The following is a 23,312-nucleotide window of genomic DNA, read 5'->3' as shown; positions in this document are numbered from 1 at the left end:
ACATCAATCAAAACTAACGACGAAAGATGTTTTTATTTAGTCTGGTTTATGTCTGTAAAGGCAAAATTATTTATAAATTTTTCCTCAAATTTGTTAAACTTCCGTAATAACTTTCTACACGCTCTCAGCGTATAATTTTTATTAATGTAGGGGTTTATTGTATAAGTGTCTAGTAACTATTACTTTGTTTTTCCGTCCCCAATTGCTCAATTTATCTTTTTCAGCTCAACCGACTATATTAAGCCAAGGCGGTATACCCCATCCCGATATGGACGATCAGATAGCTACTGATCAGCTGCTTCAACGCAATGATATTCAGGATGACAACAATGACGATCTAGACGTGAACCTAGGCCTGGACGACGTTGGCATCGTCACAGTGACGGAAAACGGGGCGACCATCACGTTAGACCAGGAAGAGTTTGCAAGATCACATCCCAACACCACCTTCCACAGCGAACCCAGTGAGGATGGAGAGGTGAGAGACAAGACCAATGTAGTGTGTAACTAATGGGTCTAAAAACTATTTACCTTTAATAATGAATACTTTTTGCCTAGGCTAGACTGAGTGTTTAAAGTGCAAACACTAATTAATAATAGTAATCTTTTTGCATTGGGTTAAATAATTAGCGTTATTTTGAATATTAAAATTAACAAACATTAATTTTTAGACTATAAATTCCCATTTTACAACACAATTTCGTTTCAAATATATCAAAAGAAAAAATATGTGCATTTCTAGTCCACGGAAATTAAGTCAATTGTATTCAATCTTTTATTTTGCGTCTATTACTCTAGTTCACAATTCTTATGGAATAAATTAACCTTGAAATAACTTAATTTAGAGTATCAGTCTTGGCCGGACTAGACCCAGAGATGGTTTGATCCTAAATTAGAGTAAACGCATATTTACGTCCTTCATCCAAAGCGGCGACTTTCGCCAACAAGCCATAGAGACTAAAAAGTTAATATAATTATAGTTTTAAGGACAGTTTTTTTAAATACTTTTTTCAATCAAAATTAAATCACATGCAACTAATCTGAAAACAAGAACCACACTATTTCGAAATGTATTAATTTAATGTTAATGTACTAAGACAGTACAATTTTTTCAGGTGCAACCTTTTACAATATCCGGGATAAAGGGCCGACATATCACATCGACAATATTCCACGCAAATAGAGCTCCGGCCACAGTTTTAATGGGTCCGCAAACTACTGTCATATCGCAGGCTACTCACGACAATCCCACCATCCATCATAATATAAAATACTCGCATATTGATAACATCATCAGTTCGCCAAGTACTCATAATAACATCAACCTGTCATCTGTGCTGGTCAAAGATGACGGCCTGACGAGATTTGACAGTATCCTTACTGACTCGAGAGAACTGCATCTATCCAATACGGCCTCGGCGATTGTCCACTCGTCGCACAACGCGACGCAAGTCATCAGAAGAGTGTGTTATGATGACGACAAACGCGACCCCAGGTTTCTCATGGACGAGCCGGACACTCTCATAGCAGGAGATGACGCTAAGATGATTGCTGAAGACAGCAGAGACGCAACACTGGAATCATTCGTCGGCGATGTAGACGACGACAGGTCGTCACCCGAACGTCATACGGAGCTGTACTGGGAGTCGAATTCCACATCCGAGCGCTCCGAAAGCCGGAGACCGCTCGACTTCAGTAGCGACAGCGATAAGTGCTGCAAGAGTCCGTCCTACGACGAAACCAACTCGACAGATTCGAGTGGAGTTGGAACGCACATGAGATTGGACTCTGTGATCAAAGAGGCTCGGGGACTGGATCGGAGCGGAAGTGCCGACGGTTCCTCTGCTGACGACACACATCCACCGTTACGCACCTACCCTGCCAAACGCCTATACCACTCCACGGACGCAGAAATGGGAAGAAGCTTGACGGGGAAGACACGAGCGGGTGAACGTTCACCAGACAGCTTGGAAGTTCGTCGACGTGCTTCGGGCAGAGGTGTGGTCAAGCGTGGCTGCCACTGCTGCAACGGCTCACCGCTGCCATCTCGATCAAAAAAACCCAGACAACGGAAACCGACTATGGACTTTACTCATTAAATGACTTTTGTGATTGATTAATGCTTTGAGAAAATAACAAGGACATACCGTCAACCAGACTGAACGATGATCTCATACTCATGAGGTTACATTTCTAGTTGTAATATAGTGATAAAGTTGTTAAAATTGTTTTGTACATAATGTTACGTGGCTTATTCCAGCTGGTGTAATTTTGTTAGGCAATTCATTTTAGGTGTTAACAATTATTTTCCTAAGTTGCTGTCAGCAGTCACTTTATTTTCTAATCAACAATGTCTCTCGCATTGTTTATTGTTATTTTTTTGTAATTCATGTAATATATCCATGATATATATTAAATCGATAATATTGTGATTGTATAAAATTTATATTTCCGTAGGTTACTTTCATTATAGGAGATAAGTGTTTCCTTTAGCGAGTACAGGCAACACTCGAACATGAATTTAATATATACCTAGCGATAGAAGATACTACGAGTGTTTCAAATTTACGGCCCTTCTCGACGATGCTAGACTGAATATACTTGTGCGATTGCCACTTCACACGGAGCCAATATTTTGTAATTTTTAAATTTGTTTTTCTTTTTGAATACTGTATTATATTCGCATAGTGTTTAAGCGACTTCCATGGTTATGCACAAATCGATTTAATAGACGACGCGAGCTTTAATGTCGGGCGTTAAGTGTTTTTGAGATTCTTTTTGTTTACTCGTTCCCGTGCCAAGTCGGCGGCACTGTCGCTTCACTTTAGTTTTCCAGAGGGCGTTAAGCTGTATTAAGAATTATCAGTAGCTACGTGGTAAGCTAGTGTGAATTTGATATCCATAGTGTTAATGGTGTAAATAACTTCTCCCGCCAATTGTTGCTTCGGGAACCGTCTAGTCACTATACTCTATGTACATCCTAGTATTGAAACCAGTGGACGTATTCACTGGTTGTGGAGGCTTTGAGCCGTGATTCGTGCAGTATTCTACCCGCTTTTGTATATAAGATTGCAGATTAGATATTGAATATTACTAATCCACATAGAGATGTATTTGTGTGCAAAAAAGAAGTTAATGTAACGTTTCTCGCCGTCGATGATTTCGAAATTGTAAATAGGAGGACGCGGGGAGCGGACGACAGAGTGGAGAGGATAGGGTCATGAATAAATGAAGATTTAGTGAATTTAGAGGTACGGTTGTGCGCGAACGCATTTATAGTGAATTGTAAAATGTTCGTGTATTTGTAAGGCGGGTTAAAAACGTTAGTCGAGGACGTTATTAGTAGACTTAAGATAGAGATATTAGGTAATGTTCACGGATGTGGCGAGGCGAGCTGTACACGCCGTGGTCCACCACTCGGGCGGGCTTGAGGTGTTTGATAGCGAGCCAATTGAGAAATTTTTGGAAAAAAATTTAACGTGTTTATTTTTCTCTGCAACGGCGATGAACAATTGTTCCGCCATTTTTAAACGTAAGGTTCAAATTTTTATATTATCCAGTAAGTTGTTATTGTTCGGACATATTGTAGGTTGATATACCTTCAATTATATTGATAATCACAATGCGTTTTTGTTAAATTTTTTAGATATCAAAAGACTAAATTTTGAGTTTTGATAGGTTCTCTCGTGATTATTTTTTATTTCTGATAAAAAAAACTTTAAGTTTGATTTACGATTATGTAATTTTCAAAGTGCTACAGACGAAAATGGCCATTAAAACTTATCTATTACACACGTATTTTATTTTAATTGTAAATTTATTCAAGAAGTTTTTTAGAAAAATGTTTTGTGTAAACAATGGTATATTTAATGTTATATTTTATTGGTTAATCTAAATGGGGTTAGGGAAGACTGAGTTAATTGTGCGAAGATTTGTTTGATGGAAATAAAACAATATAAGCTAAAAACTGCTCACTTGCCTCTTGGTTTCATATTGGTGTTAATCATAACTTGTATTTAGCACTAAATATTTTCATATTATATAATGTAGATAATTCCATACGACTTACGCAAATTGGGTAGATGAGTTCTCAATTTCATTAAATGTATTAGTGATACGTCTAATATTTTGTACATATGTGTTACGAATAATAAAATATTATACAGAACATAAAACGTTTAATCAGTCTTTCATCGGTCTCAAGTCTTCAAAATACAGTATTGTAATTTTTAGAGATGCGTTAAAAAACAGGCGTCCGAAGCTAAATAAAAGGAATCCACATTTGTTTTATTTCGAAACTGCATGTTATGAAGTAAGAAACTGCCAAAATAAAAACTTCACGAAAAATTACTACTATTTTTTAAACAGTACACATTCTATAATATATATCATTACATCATATGTTTATGTAACTTAATAAAAATTAGATTCATATGTTAAACTTAAAAAGAGATTCTAAATATTTTACAATCAAATTGTAATACATAAGACAGCTACATTGTTCCTGCAATACAGGGTATTTCTCTTTGGGCCGCGTTTCTTCTACATATCGATATACTATTATCCTTATTTGCTAATCGGCAAGGACTTGGCTCGTTCACGTCTCTGAACCATTCCAGTTAGGAAGATGCTGACATCCAACAGGTCCTGTTGGAAATCTACGGAGAGATCTTTGTTCAGCACTGGATGTGCTATGACTTAAAAATCTTTCATTAATATGAAAACTGAACAACAAAAATATAGTATTAGCTACTTTTGTCACAATATTCCTGGATATTTTTAATTTGCATATTGTTTACATCTGCCACTTAGCAGGGCGTTTAATCTGAAACCTCTTAAAGTAGCGAAACTCGAAGACTTTCTGCGAAGACTGCTTGAGCCGATGCTTTCTACAATTTCAGCGCCGCCGGGCTTTTCTAGGCTTAGGGGCTACCACCACGGTACCTTGGCTGGGACTTGCTCTTCGAAAATACCCGCTGAAAATTCTAAGACTGCCCGAACGGGCTGAACCTCTACTTGATCGGTTACTATTATCTGGCTAACGTTATTACCACTACAGAAAGCGGGAGAGAAAATGCCGCCAGAAACTCCAACAACGCTTCTATCTAGAATAATCGGGGATTAGCGAACCCTGTGATATACGAGCCGACCTCAAGGCCCGTTGGTTTTCGAACGGCTGTGAAATGCTTTATATGATGCCACACATTAAAGGCGGGGGATCTTGACGAAAGTATGCTAGGTAACGCGGCGACCGACCCCCCGTTTTCCACCCTAGAAATATTTTATGCAATAATTTACTCTTAAAACGACAAGTAATATTAAAAAAGGACTAAACCCTAATTACAAAAGATGTTTTAAAGTAAATCTTTATGAGGAGAATTTATATGAGTGTGATGTTGATAACACTCGCCACGGTGAAGAAGTGCATTGCAAAACTAACTAACATTTGAAGCAAGTCCATTTTTTTTATGTGCCGCACAAACTACACGGTTTCTTTGAGCATATAGCTTTTTGTCTTTATTTTCTATTCGAATTAAGTTGCGCTTAAGTTGTCAAGGCGGATCAATTTTATATCGTGGAATCCGTGGTGCCGAATTCGATGTACTATGTTGTGGTTCTTCATTTCCAGATTTTTGTTTTTTTTTGTCAGTTATGAAACAGCGTGATAATTGTAACATATATTTTTTATATGGCAAGGTACATCGTCATCATGAATGTCATATACTAAATAGGAATTGAATAATGTACAATTTAACAAATACATTACAGCTCATTTGGCCCACTTTCTTGTTTTTCGTAATATTGGATGGTATTAAGGTACTGGTCAGCCCTATCAATACCTTCCATATAGTTTTTGTATTTTATAACGCATTTTGGTTTTATTATTTTTGTCTTTATGTGCCAATCTGTATTTAAACCTTTGAAGAGCTCATTCGAATGAATATACTAATTAAAGAATTAAGAGCCGGATGTGATTGTTTTGTAAGTGGCAGTACCTAAAATCAACGATTTGGTATGTTGAGAGGCAGAGTTAAAGTAATGGGTCGATGACGGTTTTAAGAACTAGGCGATCGTTGGTAGTTCCAAGTCTATGAGCAAATCTTAATTACTACACACGTATCGCGGCGCGCCCGTGGCTCTGCGCATAATCCTATTTAGTGTGATTAGGAGACTGAATGACACGCGGGCGCGAATCACGGGCTTGCGTATGTAAGAACGGGTGTGATTACAGTCTCATAGGGTCCACTTTATTAAACAGACATTTTACTGCGGGTAGTAGGAGATAGAAGGGACGAGAACGAAAGCAGCTTTTTTCGCACGTTAGCGTCATCCACACTAAAGTGTTATCGAGGATGACACCTGGATAATGAACTTGCTTTGCCCATGGCCCTACTGTCCATGAGTGAATTGTGATTTTGTAAGGAATGGTTGCACTTCGATAAGTTGCATAATCACACTTTTGCTAGGATTAATTTCGCTTCCCCTCTCGCCAAATTATTGTCCGGGGATGTTAGCTGAGATCTGGAGGCATTTAGTGATATTTGATAGCGAAGCTAGAAGTATAGATGCAGGTATCGTCTGCGAATTGGACTAACTCTATACCTTTTAACGCGTGGTATGTTGTTGGCATAGAGCGTGTATATAGCAGGTCTTAGGATCGATCCTTGGGCATACACAAGTTCGCTATATCAGACTTTGTCGAACGATTTAGCCATGTAGAGTAAAATGTTTCCCGGGATTGTCCTCTTAATTCGCTTAGCAAGGATGTGCACTGTGGTACGGTGCGTCTGATGGGTACATAATTGGAAGTACTTTCGCTTCCATGGATCTCCTAATTCGAAAGAGGATTAATCTTTCGTAGATATTCACAAGTCTTTAGTAGGCTGAAGAGCCGATAGAACGATGGTTTGTTTGCGGGTTAGAGGGTTTTAAGGATCCTATGAGCTCCGCTGTTTTCCACTGGTAGGAAAGGAATCCGTTGGTCGTGGCCGTGTTAAAGATAAGGATTAAAACCTGATAATAACAGTCGGGAGGACCGACATTGTAGAGCGTTGTCTTTATAGCACACTGCTTCGACAGCTTGGTATGTATATAGGGATAAAATCGATGTTTTTATAAAAGATTTATATTTCCAACAAGCCGAATTAATTATCTATATACTATCATATTAAATGAACATTTTAGTAAAAAACACATTTATTTACATTATGAATCACAGATTCAAAAACTTCTGACGTCCAATTTTAAACCGAACCAGCTTCACAAAGTCTCTTTTGACTGAATTATGAGTTGCTTCGATAATGCAACATGTGGTCACGAACGGAATGACTCGACGGATTAATTATTATTCGACCATTTTCTTCTATCTTTTATATTTTTCATCAATGCTAACACTTCAATCCTGAATTCTAGTCTTTCATCTTCGTTGTACTTAACAACGGTGGGTAGTAGCGACGCAAAAAATGCTTCGTCTTCATTCATAAGTCTCGGATCACTAGACTCATCTATGCTCTGAATTTCTAAATCATTACTTGTATCGCAATCATTGACTATTGACTTCTTTGTGGATGTTTCTTCACTTTCATCAATTTCTTTGAATTTTCTCTTAGAATGACAGACTTTTTCCTCTTTATCTATTTTGAAAAATGATAAAGGCACGTCGATGTTATAGTCAACATTGGATTCGACTTCTGGTGTTATTTTTGTGAGAAATTTTAGATGGTCGTACAAAAGGTATTTTTTCTTCGGCTTTCCCATTTTTGTCTTAAGAGTCTTGACGAATGTGTCTCGTATGTTCGTCCACTTTTTTAATACAATTTCTCCTGAAATACATAAGGTTGGATTAGTTAGGCAATAGCATCTGGTCGAGTCGAGGCATATGAGTTCTTTAGGAGTGTCGGTTGAAGCAACACCAATATGAAAATAAAGGTCAATCAATTTTACGTTAAATCGATAAAGAGCGTGCTATACAGCGTGCAGAACAGATACAGCCACTGAGACCTTACGATTCTAGAGTAGAGGTCCGCCCACTATGTGGACAGACGACCTTGTTAAGGTTGACGTAAGACGCTGGATCCTGGTTGCTTCCTAAAGGCCGACCTTTGAAAATTTATGGAGGAGACTTTTATTCAGCAGTGAAAGAATGGCAGAAACGATGAAATATGCAGACCTTAATTTAAATTAGTATCTATCACAGAAATTTAAATATAGTTGCTGGGAGATACCTTAATATTAAAGAGTATCGCAAGACGTAAAAATCAATATTACATAAATGACGTATCCGTTAAAACATTTTAAACGATACCGTGTCGTGTTAAAATGGACACGTACATATAAAAACATTACCAGTAAGTCTCTTTTTGCTCGGTGACATTTGATCATAAGTCGGATCCACAATGCGAAAAATCTCTTCCCAAGCCGCTCTCCTGTCGATACGGTCTTTGTAATTTTCCAATGATTTATCCCAAAGACATGGACGATCTCGAACGCAATGTATAAGTCGTATAACGTCGTAGTTAAATTCTTTAGGCATTTTCAAAAACGACTGCAAGCTTGGTTATATTTATTTACAATAAACTAGAAAATATTATGAAACAAAATTCACTGTGTACACTCTCCCAACTAACACGTCACTAGCGAGCGTCAAAATGTCGGATCGGACGTTGTAGTGCTGTCCTTATCTTGATGAAAATATCTGACGGAGACAGCAGTATACACATGAGGTCACCGACATCGCAAAGCGTCTCGTGTACGAGTATCGTGTTACGCTCCGCCAATGTAAAATTACCTTCACGCGGCCTTTAATACTTAGCAGACGAAGAACATAGATAATATATTAGGGGTTCATTATTATTTGGATAACAGAAAGGCATCTCTGGGTAGGGTGGTATAATGGGACCTTGATTGGAATGTTCCTCGGTAACCATTGTAATGGTAATATATGTAACATTGCCCTGTATATTCTAAAAAATGTTTTCTTTTAATCGATTGTGATAAGTATACTAGTTAATTGTTCGTATAAAAAAAATTGACATGTAAGTGTACGTCGCGAACTGTAGTCACTAAAATAAAAAAACATGTGTGTCAAAATTTTTTATTTTGCCGGACGTTATTTATTCATTTTTCATTTGTTTATAAATTTTGCTTCGTTTTGGATCATTTATACAGCTCTAATTTATAGAAACCATGTATGTTCAAGTTGAGCTTCTTTAACTTAAAAGACATGGCTTCAGGGTTTCCACCTTGATTTTTATTTGTGATCACTGTTACTAGAAATATTAATAACTAATATTTACATTATACTTTTGGCGCATGGATGATATTGATTTTGATAATAAATGTATTTAAAAAAGACAGATGTATAACAGAGTATACCAATAGAATATTTATAAAATTATTAAACAAAAACATGCAAAAAATCCTTTGGTTCATTGAAGTGATAACAAAGCTTGGAAATAAATTGCTCTACTAGTAGTATTAAGGATATTATGATCACAAAAAACAGCTGAGTTTATTGTGGGCTCTGCGCAGATCGGTGTGCATAAGGAAAGTTTAAGTTAAGGGATGATGTCACAGTGGAATTCACTCTTATTGTAGTTTCTGCCAAATTGGGTTCTTCTGGTATACTCAAGGGGTCTTCTGGGGAAAGGTGACACGGGAGAGGGGGATGGAAGGGGTCGTGACGGTTATAGTTAAGATACTGCAGATATCCCGCAATATTTAGGAAACCCTTGGACAAGTGAACAGGCCCAACACTCGCTTTAAGGAAGTGGCCACCCGTAGGTAGAGCGTTTTACTACGTGCAAACGATTTCATGCAACTGATACACGCGCGTCCAGCTTTGTTTATTTTTAAGTATTTAGTTCACGGACCCTTCCGCTCCGTGAACTCGGCTCCGATGAAGCTGTTAAAGCCCTCGGGCCAACAGCAACAACTTCAACCGAGAATAAGTGAACAAGTTATAAAAGGTGAAATTAAAGTGACGTGTTTTATCTACGGCCACCAAGTGATTACAGTAAATTATGTTACGTGAATGAATATAAATTAATAAATAAAAGCGTACAAAGGTTCCATAACACGAGAAATATATTTGGAGCCTCGGAAGGCATTACGCCCCCTATGTTTGGGCATTAAGAATTTATTGTGCAGTACTGTATGTGTATTGTTCTTAGTTGCTGACGACAGAAGCGATTTAAAAGAAAACCGTATAAAAAAACTGTTTACCTTTGAACAAACTAATGTATTTTATTTAATTTATCTTAAAGATACAAAAGAAATTTAATCTATTAATATACACAATATTAATTACTTTTATTACAATTACTATTATATAACTATGCAGGTCTTTAAGCGTATATATATATAATATATATATTATAATATATATATTATAATATATATTTACATTACATCATAAAAGCTCTTTATTCGCGGAGTATAGGTTCCATAAATATGCTGCGAATATAGAAACCGTGAATACGAAATGGTTATTTATTTAGGATTATAGAAGATTTTTGTTAGTTTCTAAGCTGTGTTCGTTGTTTTAGTTACAGATTCTCTCCCCTAAGTTGATTGTTCCCATTTACTTATCATTATAGATATTTAACTTTTAATTTGGCATTTTTACTTTTATTTCTGTTTAATCTGTATGTTGTGTTTCTCTGTCAGTAATATCATACATCGGAATATCCAGCAGTAAAATGACTAAGCCGGTATGTTTCGTTCACCAAGAAGGTGATGACAAAAATGATAGGATTATTATATGCACACTTTTGTAAAAAAATATGCGGATGCCTGTAAAGGCTTCTTTACAATAGTTCTTCATTTCTGCATTTTTACACATTGCGTGTTAAAAAGCGCGTTCGGCAAATAAATTTTAGAAAATATTGTGTTGCTTTTTTGTAAGTCCGAAATCTACTCTAGTTCCGTAAAATGTAATTTGTTATCTGTAAATTTACTAAGTGAGAAAAAAACGTAATTCATAGAGGCGACTTTTATTTGAAGTATAATAAAATAAATATTTATTAATATAATTATATTAATATTTTTTATTCGGCTATAATCTATATAGGGCAATTATTATTATTCTTTATAGTTTGATCTTTAACCTTACTCCAACAATTTTAAGGTTTAAAATCCCCCAAATTCTAGTAATATTAACGATACGTCAGAGTAAAACGGATCGAACTGCGCGCGCATTGGAAACATGTCACTTAAAATTTTGTACGTGAAAAAGTCTATTGCATTTGCTGCGAGGTTATTTTGTGTTATTCCTTAAGTTTTTGGTTTTAAATGTATTTTAAATAATCTATTCCGTTTATAACATTTATATTCCGTGCAAAAAATTGACTTTTAATTTTTATTTATCCATACTTACTATGGTAATTTAAATCGTCGGCGTTTAAAGGTGAGTTTACTTTTTATAATAGATAGACGCCTATAGCTATTAATATGATTATTAATAAATGAATATCGTCTATTTGTCTTCGTTTAGCATCAGTGATATAGATAGTATATATAATAAGTAGTTAACGGTATATATTCAGAATTATATATGATTGTATGTCGGCGTTACCAAATTTAGATTTTAGATTAAATGTAAATCTAAAATCATAAAGAATGTTATCACTACACACACAAGATTTGAATTAAAATGTTGAGAGCCGCAAAATTTTCAGTATTTGGTAAAGTTTGTGATAATACTCCGACGATCATTTCGCCAGCGGACATTTCGTGGGTGATGGACGGAAACATCCCCAAATTAAAAGATTAATATTGAAATCTGCTAGTTTTCTAATACTTATATAAATATGATAATTTATTATAGTAAAACAAATATAGGTTAGGTTGTTTTACTGAGTATTTAACAAAGTACTACGTATATAAAAAACGTCGGTAAATTTGTCTTGTTGGCATTCCCCAAATATATACCTCGGTGATATGTCTATCGAGAAAATGTCTTTCAATACTATATATATTGACATATAACTTGATGTTAACTCAGCATGCCTATAACTTTTTAGTAGAAACATATTTTCAGATGTGTACTTATTACGATTTCTGGTATGGCTGTTTTATCTTATTTCTACAATCTTAAATTTTGAAATATGTTGGAAAATTCTTAAGAAACATGGCTACGTCTTTCGGTATTACATCTGGAAACAATTCGTGTCTGTTATTTATTAAAAAAAATTCTGTTCAGACCTTCGTATTGAAAAAGACAATGTTAAATATCTCTAATAAATAAAAAAAACCCTTATTAACTGGTAGCCACAGCGTCCAACTTTGAACCGAACATGACACCGTACGAATTTAAGCGACGGATCCGTTACATTCCACTATCACTAGAAACATCTACTCTAAGAACAGTCAAATGCTGCACCGTAACATATCAGGGGGCGACAAAGAACTAGCACTGTCTTCATGTGATATGCTTGAAACTGAAGGGTATTGAGACTGCCCATACCTTCAGGTATCTTACTGAATATCAGTACATCACATCTTGAGAGATCACGATTGTAATACGTGACGTGTCACTTGACTACAAGGTTGACTAACCTTTAAGAACTCCGCCTTAACAGATGACGCATTTCTGGTAACGCTGCTCCAACGAGACACCGCGTTGACTCAACGTGCGACTACAAGCCGCGACTGTCGAAACCCTTATGATATAATTTCCCGCGGTGTATAAATAACCATATAAAGTTAACAATACAAACCAATCCGGTGAAACGGTAACAATATATGCAGCGGCCTGAACCGAGGCTAACCCAGGCGTTCTCGAGCTACGTTTCCTCAAGAGGTCTCAATCTTAAGTCTTTAAGTCTATAAGAGTTTGAGTTTTTTTGCCTCATCTTCGACCACATCGTGGCTTTCCATCAGACGGGTTGATAATGACGCGGACAAGAAAACTTGAAAAAAATCAGCAAATATTACTCGTGCAGTAGTGTAAGTCCTGTCTGAACTTTCTACTACTATAGTCCTCCTAAAAAGATAATTTTATTACTCTTCGGATCAAGAGGGCTTAGTATATAGAATTCAGAATCCGCGAGCTACTCGTAATAACACATAATATGCTGCAGTTACATTTAACAAGAAATTAGTAAATAGCAATATGTTGAATTGTCATTTTGCGATTTAAAAGTCACAGGCGCTTAGTGGGAATATTTTAAATGGTACGATATTTTTAAAATTTGGTCTGGCCTTTCCTAACATCTAAAGTCTTTATGTGTAATGAGTTTACATTTTAACGACATCCTTGAAGGAAATGTTGTTAGCTCTCGGTGTACTTTCATTAATAACTCCTTCAAATGGTTTTTGTTTGTTTAATTTACATTAAATGTATTTTAAATAACTCGATGCTTAACAAACCAGTGTGCTATAACGAAAGTTATTGATAATAAAACTGAAGTGAATATTTGGTAAATTATTTGATTACTTTGAACTTTCGAAGATGACATTATGAGATATACGAGAACTTGATGACGTGGATATATTACAAACCAGTAGTATTTTATGACATGAATTAAAAGAAAAATCTATACGTATAAAAAAGAAAACGTAAAAATTAAAAAAATAACCTGCCCTTTAGTTAAATCACAACTTGAAAAGGTTTTTTTGAAAATTGAGCAGAAACTTAAAATGTTGTTATAAATATTATATTAGTACCCAGAGGACGTTATTGCCCATCCTTTGGAAACTTGTTTTGTGAGGAGGGACAATCATATATAATTAATGTAAAAACTGTGAATTATATGGGATTGTATTCCGGGAAACGAGCTCGCTATCTATGAAATTTAATGACTTTTGTAAATTAGCATTTGCAGTTCGCTATGAACTTCACGTTTTTAACGTGCGTTTCTAGCACCGCAAATTTATATTGTATAAAACCTGCATCGGTCATTAGTATTAGCAATGGGTAAGCCGAAAAGGCATGTGAATTCAAATGTTGGATAACTTTTTCTTTCTACAACTGCATAGTTCTGAGGCCTACTACAGCAGGGTTTGGTTCCAACAAGATGGCGCGACTTCACATGCATTCAATGACTGCTTAGCTTTTGTAAATTAAATGTTGATTGGAAAACTTCTTGTGTCGAGGGGACATTCAGCCGCCTCCCTGGAGAACAGATCACGTCACAGGATTTTTATCTCTGCGGGCACCTGAAAAGCCATGTTTATGCCAATAAACTGACAACGAATGCCCAGCTCTAAAACATACGCGAAGCAACGCTTGCTATTCTACAAGCGATGTGTCAGGAAGTTTTCACGAATTTGCAGCCTAGATTAGAGTGTGAAAAATATTATTCACTTAAATCACCCCCCTTTAAAACCATGAAAGCTGTATATAAATACACACACACACATATTTTTTATATTTATATATATGTACACATATAACTAATCACCCTTTATATAGATAAAACCGAAGCAATGTGGACGGTGTGTCTTCCGGGATGGGGCGCCGCTATGGTAGCTGGCACTCTGATCCTCTACGGGACTCTGGACGTGGCGTACTTCGCACGCATGATGTACACGGTGGCGCGCGCCAGATACTTTCGGAAGAAGGCCTGCATCTTGGAGACTACAGAAGTTTCTTGTAAGTGCTATACTTAATACTATCTGTCACCGTTCAATTCCGTTAACATTTCTTTTGTCGGTGTTATTTTCATAAAATCCAATAATTATATCTTTTTTTTTTATTCCGTTCTTAGCTGATCTCTACTCAGCTAAACGAATATTTAATATTACTATGAACAAAATAGGCTTGAAGCACATGGTAAATAAAATTGTCTTCATCTCTTCAGATGTGTTGTGTTATCGTCTCTGATGAATTACATGGAACATAAATACCATGACGACAATATAAATTTTCCTGTACCAACCATGGTATAAGAAACCTTATATTGCCGTTTCAGCCCATAGAAGCCCACTGCAATGCACAGCCTCCACCAAAGATATCTATTAATATACTGGATCGCAATTACTATTATGGTACTTCGAAGACGCTGCAGTCCATCCTCTGGAAACTTGTTTTGCGAGCAGAGGCAATCTCATCAATCAATCATCTCAAAAACTATGAATTATATGAGATTGTATCCCGGGAATCGAACCTGCGACCTATGATCGCATAACTGTACCTTTTTTATAGTTACCAATATTTGATTATATATTAAAATTTATTTAGTCATTTCAAGTGTAGAGATTAATAAAGGATTTTAATAACTATCGCACCAAAATCAACGTCACAATTATCAGTTTAGCCGATGGGCGTTCAGTGCTGGACATAGGTCTTCCCCGTAGATTTATAAAAGGTTCGATTAGAAGTCTTCATTAAGCATCTACCGATCTTAACCAGGTCGTGTGATGACCTTTGAATAGACGGCTAAAATGCTTATGTATGTGTATTAGAGTTATTTGTTGTATTTAAGTGCTTGCCGCTTGCAGCCTGGTGCCTTCTCAACGACATCGACACACTGCTGTACCATATGAACAACGCGCGGTACCTTCGTGAGCTGGACTTTGCTCGCGCTGACTTCTACGAGCGGACTGGTCTCTACGCCAACATCAAGGCAGCTGGAGGTGCCGTGGTCCAGGCAGCGGCTACCATCCGCTACCGTCGCTATCTCAAGCCCTTCACAACGTTCAAGATTACTTCCAAAGTAAGGTTCCCCTATACTAACGCAAATTATCTCCGCTAAAAGACCAGACCATGCAACAAAAATCATTGGTGAAAGTTTTTGTTGAAAATATGCACCGAAAAAACGTCTGTCGCCTTTTTATATGAAAATAGGTAAAATATAAGCGTTATATTTATATTTAATACTTTATTGATTTACGTTTTTATGTATACGTTGTAATGTACTCTGTTACATGTAATATTTTTTCGATTAAACTTTTTCGAAGAACTTACAAATATAAGAAAAATATCATCAACAGGTTTAAATAAGTAATAGGCTATTTTTTATTTAAACATAGGGTACACACAAGATACAGCCAAAGTATAATAATTTTTTTTTTCAATAAATATGTGTTGAGTCTAGGATGCTTCCATAGCTATGTACATTCAGAATAGAAAATTTACAATAGATTATTTTATACTTAACGCTATTTTACAGGATAAAAGAATTATAATCTAATTCAATTTGTTTTTTTAGGGTTAAAATAAATTTAAACTATAGTCTTAAATAATGTTGTTGTGTAGCCCAGCGGTAGACGACTGAAACTTGCGATCGTAGATTTCGGGTTCAATTACCGGCATACAATCTTACGTGATTGATACTTGGTGCATTAATTATAACTGGTTGCCAATGCTCATAAAAAAAGTTTCCAGAGGATCAGCGGTAGGGTCCGCTGCGTAGCATAATACCACATTGTGATCACCAACTCGCATGGAAAACGTGGCGATGATGGTATATTTCCTTCCATTAGATATCTTTGAGGGAGACCTATGCCTTGCAGCAGGTATTTATGAGTTGAATCGACTTAAGCCTGCCTATCCTTGTTATCGGAAGTTAAAAATATGAATTATTTTTACAAACTTTTGACAATATCAAATGTTTGTTGCTTATGTCTCACAAATATATCTTCTTTACGTCTAAACTACATTTATTTTCACTTTTATCATTTGCAAACTATTCATACTTTTCTGTAATAATTTGCAGTGTCATTGATATTGAAATTATTTAAAATGTAGATAACAGAATTGTATATTTACGTTACGGCCAACATAGCTTTATACTGTTCTTTATGTTTGTGAAAACTTTTAAAGGGCTTCCTCATATTATGTTCTTTTTATTTTCATCACTGTGTCAGGCTTCTGGCTGTATTCAGCTTGTTCATGAATATTTATTTTTTAATATGTTCTGTCCTTATTAATTAATTTATTTGTAAGTTTAAGTGAATCTGGGTAAAAACATATTCCGCTCGTGACCTCGGCAGGCAGTGTACTGGGATGAGAAGACGCTGTTCATGGAGCACGAGTTCGTGGGGCCGGGCGGGTTTGTGCACGCAGTGGCAGTGTGCCGGCAGCGGGTCATTGACACCTCGGCCGCCGCCATAGCAGAGCTGTTGCTCCAGTTGCACTGCGCCGGGACCTGCCAGCCAACACCCGCCAAGATGCCGGAAGAGGTGAGTTTCTAAGCCAACCAAATTAGGGCCATAATCCGAGTGATATGCAGTCACTGACGTAGATATTCATAGGTTGCGTACCTAAATAGAATCGAACAGAAATTAAAGATGCTGTGTCCCCTGTGTGTGTGCTGTGTGTGATGATGTATGAAGCCCCGAACAAAATAACACGAAGCGGTTTCGTATTGCTGTGCAAGGTGATTTTCCAAAACACACTCAAGGGACTTACCACGGAGGTTTCATCATCACATAGACCTTTCCCATAGATTTTAAAAAAGATCGGTCAGCATTCACCGTTTTTCGAAGACCTTAACAAAGTTGTCTGTCCTTAGGGACGTCCTGCGCTGCGCAGGCCCTTTCGGTGGTCTTTACTCTAGAAATTTTAGGCCCCAGTCGCCACCTCTTCTGCGTGCTATATGGATTTAGGGAGGTATTAGTAGGTAGGAACCTCACAAAACACAGTTTCACCATCCTTGAGATCCGGGTAACTTATCTCCAAAATACTTCCCGAAACCAAAATTAATACAATATTAAAGAATAAGGATTTTTGGTAGGTTCCTAGTGAAATCAAAATGGGACATGAACTAAATGTTATTGTAATGAACACAAAGGCGGTGGTGAGTAATATTTTGTATTTTAAAACTATTGCTCTTTACATTTTACAAGCACATAATATCAAATGTTATTTAGGTTAAAGACTTGCCCAACTCTTCGTTTTATGTATTGTATTTAGATCATAATTTAGAATTAATGTTCTGTACAATTACTTTGGGCTACAAGGAAGCACGCAGCTCAAGCCACAGAAAGAGCTATGGTCGAGTTTTTTCTACTAGATTGAATTAGGAATAAAGACTTCCGTATACGAGTATAAGAACAAAAGTAGCTGACGTAGCCTGTCGGGTTGATAAGTAAAAATGGCAGTCAGCATGCAACATAGCACGCCGTATCGTTGACCGCTGGGGTTGTAAGGTTCTGGTGTGGAGATAATGGACCAACATGCGCAACGTAAGACGTTCAGAAGGACATTCACAAGAACAGACGAAAGGCGTCAGATGCAGGCCACTTTCAACCGACCTTATTGGAAATTTATGGGAGAGGTTCTTGTTCATCGGAGGACATCCTACGTCTGAAATGATGAATAAATGATGGTTAATTAACAATCATTTGTTATTACGGTATTAAAAAATTACATTCCAGTTGGAGCTGTGGGTACAAAGCAACGAGCTTAGTTCTGCTAAACTTCGAGCCCCTCCAATCTCACAATCCATTCTACAAACTTCGCATCCCCTCGATTGCGGCGAGATGATTCCCAGCCTCACCGCTGAGTGAAATACAGCCCACTGCTCGAGTGAACTGCGGTCCCGTTCTCGCGTACTGAAGTAGACGTATGCGATACCGCGGGTAGTTCGAGCAGTGAGAACCACATTCTGCTATCTGACATCGTGAATAACGGACGTGCATGCCATCATTTATAAAAGCTTATTTATGCAATTTTTAAGCTTGTGATAAAATTTTTTGCGTATGTTACATTATGTACGTAGAAATCACTTGAAATCATGGTTAGATAGATAGTTAATATTAAAATGTATTTAATATGTGTAATCTTATAACATCAGCATATCCATTAAAGTGAACTATTATAAAGAATTGTTCTTTCTAATGTATCATTACTCCAATAAGGTTCAACAAGAGACGTTATTGTAAATGGCAAAACAATAATTGCCTTTATTTGGTGTTTCCTGTATAATATACATATAGTAATTACATATACGAAATTGCGCTAATGTACCTAAACATGTAGCTGTTTATGCAATATATTTTCTCTTTAATAATTTCTTCGTTCGTTATATTCTCACTGTGATTAAAAATTTAAAGTGATTAGAATTGTTTTTGCGTTTTTAGCCAAACGTAAACCAACCAAAAAGAGACATAATACGATTTAAAAATAAAAATTAAAAAAAAATCCAATCATTCAGAGACTTAATCATGTGCAGATGATTGAAATCAACATTTTAGCAATAAATCAATAATTGATTACAAGCCCCGTGTTATGAGTGAAAAAGTTTTAATAGCTTATACATCTATGGCCAACTACTCCTTTGGAATAAAGTGCTCACTTTGAAATATGATATATTAATTTATTTTGTACATGAAATTATTTTAATATGAAGTGATTTGAATTTTAAAACTCTTTTTCTTTTTATAATATAATTACGTTTATTATTATTTTATTTTCAACATTAACACTTTTAGCGTTATTTTTGGTTGGTAGACAGTTGGTACGAGTTTAAAACTGTTGACAGTTTATTTGCCGGACAGGGTTGATATGGCAACGATATAAGTATGCGATTATATCTGTTTTTATCCTTTTCCTCCTGTGATTATTGTTTGTTTATGCTAATTACGACTTCACATATAATTAGATTGACTTTTATACAACAATTTGGTGTGTTCTTACATTGATCCTTATTCATTTTGTGACTTGGAGTGTTGTTCGCAAAACGATGGCATCTGAAAGCCATGAAGATTGATTGATTTAAACGGTCTTGTTTGTCAAACGAACGGACGAAGATAACAAAAATTAAAGTTTTGAATACGAAAATTTTTACTCCCACTTTTTAAAAAAGTGGTCGTATGTAAACACATCTTTAATTTTATTTACTATTAATAAAGTGTGTAGCAGACACATACATTTTACATAGAAAAGTGAGGTTGAAAGTACTCTATTGATTTTGTCCGGTGAATAAAATGTTTATTTTCTTTGTTGTAAATTTTAGATTATTTAGGAATTTATAAGAATTGAATTTTTAGAACAGAGTTCTTTTTTAAAATAAAAATTTCGTTATTCTTATAAATTCAAAATTATAATATTTAATGTCTATTGTAGTGATAGTTGTCCACAGAAATGATGTAATCTGTTAAACGATGAAATCGTTATAAAATGTCCCTGTATTTAATGTACTAAATTATTTAAGTACACCAATGTAACCTTTATCTCTATAACTATAAGTATTATAATCGCGAGCACAAATTGTTGTTGTTTTTAATCTGTACAATAAGTGATATAATGAGTCCTTGACATTTTTATTGCGAAAAAATATTGACAACCGCTATGCTAACTTGGAGATTTGACGCCTGAGTTACAGATAAAAAAGGCGCGAAAATGAATAATCATAAGTTGTGTGTTAGGCCCAAAATTGTGTGGGTTACATCACATTTACATTTATCACTTTGTTTTAAAATTGTATTCGTATTAATATAAACCTTTATAACTTATAATAAACAAATGTAATCATTTTCGTAAACACTCAAACCTGTTTTCGTGTGGTCCTTTATTTTTACGATCAAATCTGTCCATAATTTTCGTTTATTAAGTTATCATAAAAACAATTAATAGGTTAGAGCTTGTATATTTGGCTTTTAGCGAAAGAGCAGTGGTAAATACGCGTCACAGACTATATGGTAAAAAAGGTTGTTTTTTTGTACCGGACTATTGCTACTGCCCAAATATCATTTTTAGATTCCACGGGTTTAAAGTGGCAGGGCGCAAAGGGCGCCTAGCCAAAGCCTCTTTTAAAGTAGCGAAGCTGGAGCTCAGTTCGAGCGGCTACATAATACTATTTTATTGGATTGGGAGGCCGCCGAGCTCTTAGACCATGAAGTAACCAGGCCCCACGAGGTTACTTGGCTTGGGTTGTCGTTAATACCCACTTAGTATTCCGACATAAAGGCACCTGAGAGGGCCGAATCTCGCCTGTGTGGTTGATGTTGCCTAGGTAATATCACTACTACCACTTTGGAAAGCGTTAGCGCTAAAAGAAGACGTGGTGGAAGAAACTCCACCAATGTTTCTGTCCAATATGATCGAAGGTTGCTGTCTCCTGTGATGTACGATCTGACTTCGTTTCCAACGTGACTGGTTGGTTATCGACAGCATTAATGGGTCCTCCAAGTTAGGGTTAGCATCTTCAATTATTAAAAAAAAAAACAGAAGCTATCTTGTACCAGTTTATCACAAGAAAGTTTGTGTTTTGATAATGAAGGATAGTGGTTATAGGTTTTAGCAATTTCCTGTTATTTTGTAACGTTATGAGTTATTCTATTTGTGATACTTTTAAGCGGTTACTATTCACCGCAAAAATACTTTAAATGTTGCGAAAACCTTTTTTAGTAACTGAAAAATTTTTCTTTCACGATGTAATACTTTTTCTTTTTTCACAAAAACAGATTTGAGTGTTTAAAAAATAATTAATCCGTCTAGCTTGACCAGACGAAAATATGTAAGCAGTTTATCTTATGTTATCATTATAATTATAGATGTTTTTGGTCTGTATCAATGTGTACCTATCTGAAATAATAAAGTTTCATGTGGCTGAATGTAGTTCTTTTGTCTTTAAATTATTGTTACTTTATTATATTTCACGAATCTTTATTTTAATAGAATCAAGTTAATAATAATGTGATTTTTGTTAAATTCGTCCACAGAAATAGCATTTTTTTAAGGAAAATGCCATGGGACATCCATTGTTGGACAAAGAACTCTCCCATAGACTTTGTCCATCGACGAACTTATCAAGGTCGTCCGTCCATACGGTTAGTAAACTAAAAATCCAAGATCCTCTGATCTTTATTTAAGCTTTTTTTAATTATTTCTATAGTATTATATTTAGATACTTTTAATACGTAGTTACCTATAGATAATAAATAAATGATGAATAAAAAATGTAACGATGTTATATAAATGATTTTATTAAAACATGTGTCAAATACGTTTCAACAAAATCATTGAACTAAAGAATAAAAAAGCGAATTTTGTTTTTTAAAGAGTATGCCATTCAAATGTGTTCCGTCGAGTTCCACTCACGGTTCAAATGGCAGTCATGTTCTGCGTAACAAGCTGCAGTCAATTTTGTTCAATTGAGCTGATATCTCTACGAATATTTTTGGAATTCACAAGAGTTCCGGAATTGATATTGTAAACTCTATCTTTGAGGTAGCTCCATAAAAAATCCTATAAAGTTAAGTCGAAGGTTTTGTTTTCGTGATGGATTGTCGCTATTAGCCTTATTGGTGTAAATAGTTTTCGCGGATTGAAGCTTGAAGAGCGCTAAAAGAGCTTCTCTTTAAATTTACTAACTAAACTCAAGAGCTTTCTCCGGGACTCAACATTTTTTAATTTTAATGATTAATAAATTTATTCTCTATTAACTAATATTCAAGTTTGATTTCCGTAATAGAAATATTTGCTGAAATAAATACAGTGTGATTAGTTACAGGTGTGAAGATTTAAGTGATGGTTTTATAGCTCGTTTATCAGCAAAAAGCTATAAAGCTTACATCTATTTCCAATAACTCGGTACAATGTGATCTCTCTGAAATGCTATTGGAATGTTACAGGTAACTTCTGCCAGTACAAAGCCTGGAGGGATAGATAGAAAACAATAATTAATTTTAATATGTAGTATTTTAATTTTTTCTTATTGTGTTATTATTACGTTATTAATTATGTCTGAACCTATCGATTTTTAGGTAACCTGATTGACGACGAGCCGGTGGTCGCGGCCATTAGGTAGACCGACAACGAAGCAAAGGTCGCGGAACTTCGCTGAGCAGCGCAAGATCGATTATCTTGACGAATTTTAGGAAAGGCCTATGCCTTACAGTGGGCGTTTATCGACGGACATGACGGTGATGATGACCTAAATAATCAATCCATGGCGTAAAACTTATCTTAAGCGTTTGTGTACTTTTAAAATGGATACGTAATGTTTTGCATAGGTTGATGTTTACCTATTTCGCGACACGGCCAGAATACCTGAGCCGAGTGTGTTGTGTGTAACCGGGTCACCTGACATAAATACTCGCAGTACGCCCGTGCCCATATCCACTTACGTTTGCGCGCTCTTTAACAATGTCGAATATATTAAGATTGTCTGCAGTTTTGTGTACGATTTGCATTTACCTAGGTGACACGGGGAAGTTTAAATTTAGCCAAATTTTTGTGACAGTATAGTGTGAAGTTTAAAAAATAGGACAACTAAAATTTAAAACCGGAGCTTTTTATTGTGTATAACTGGTCAATTTTGTTTATCTATACAGGATGTTTGTAAAAGTTTTGAGTTGCAAGAGGTTAATGTATAGCTAATTTGTAGTCAATTGATATATGGTACACCTCGCCCACAATC

General features: G+C 35.7%; 3 protein-coding genes across 4 annotated transcripts in view; 2 read left to right on the top strand and 1 right to left on the bottom strand.

Moving 5' to 3' along the window:
• The window catches only part of LOC137925217 (extracellular matrix-binding protein ebh-like), a 42,315-nt gene extending 38,103 nt beyond the window's left edge, over window positions 1-4,212 (top strand). Inside the window, exons 16-17 of one of the 2 annotated variants that reach the window (XM_068768624.1) lie at window positions 225-478; window positions 1,098-4,212. In XM_068768624.1, the coding sequence (XP_068624725.1) occupies window positions 225-478; window positions 1,098-2,099 (1,256 nt within the window). In that variant the 3' untranslated portion in view covers window positions 2,100-4,212. The remainder of the gene's footprint in view (window positions 1-224; window positions 479-1,097) is intronic. The other variant, XM_068768625.1, reaches the window with a different exon arrangement.
• A 3,113-nt stretch (window positions 4,213-7,325) lies between these two features.
• On the bottom strand, window positions 7,326-8,599 carry LOC137925268 (uncharacterized). Its single transcript, XM_068768694.1, has 2 exons — window positions 8,347-8,599; window positions 7,326-7,823 (listed from the first exon to the last, which is right to left on the bottom strand). The coding sequence occupies exons 1-2, from the start codon at window positions 8,531-8,533 to the stop codon at window positions 7,339-7,341; spliced, it is 672 nt and encodes a 223-aa protein (XP_068624795.1). The 5' UTR covers window positions 8,534-8,599; the 3' UTR covers window positions 7,326-7,338.
• A 5,831-nt stretch (window positions 8,600-14,430) lies between these two features.
• LOC137925276 (protein THEM6-like) lies at window positions 14,431-18,456 on the top strand. Its single transcript, XM_068768703.1, has 4 exons — window positions 14,431-14,596; window positions 15,445-15,659; window positions 16,939-17,127; window positions 18,325-18,456. Exons 1-4 carry the CDS (start codon window positions 14,431-14,433, stop codon window positions 18,454-18,456), a joined length of 702 nt encoding a protein of 233 aa, XP_068624804.1.
• Window positions 18,457-23,312: the final 4,856 nt, after the last annotated feature.

This window comes from Battus philenor, unplaced genomic scaffold, assembly GCF_028537555.1.
Source record: "Battus philenor isolate CCGP_79_NKW_IND1 unplaced genomic scaffold, ilBatPhil1.0.hap1 SCAF_26, whole genome shotgun sequence".
NCBI classification, from domain to species: Eukaryota; Metazoa; Arthropoda; class Insecta; order Lepidoptera; family Papilionidae; genus Battus; species Battus philenor.
This window is presented reverse-complemented; position numbering and strand designations above follow the sequence as displayed.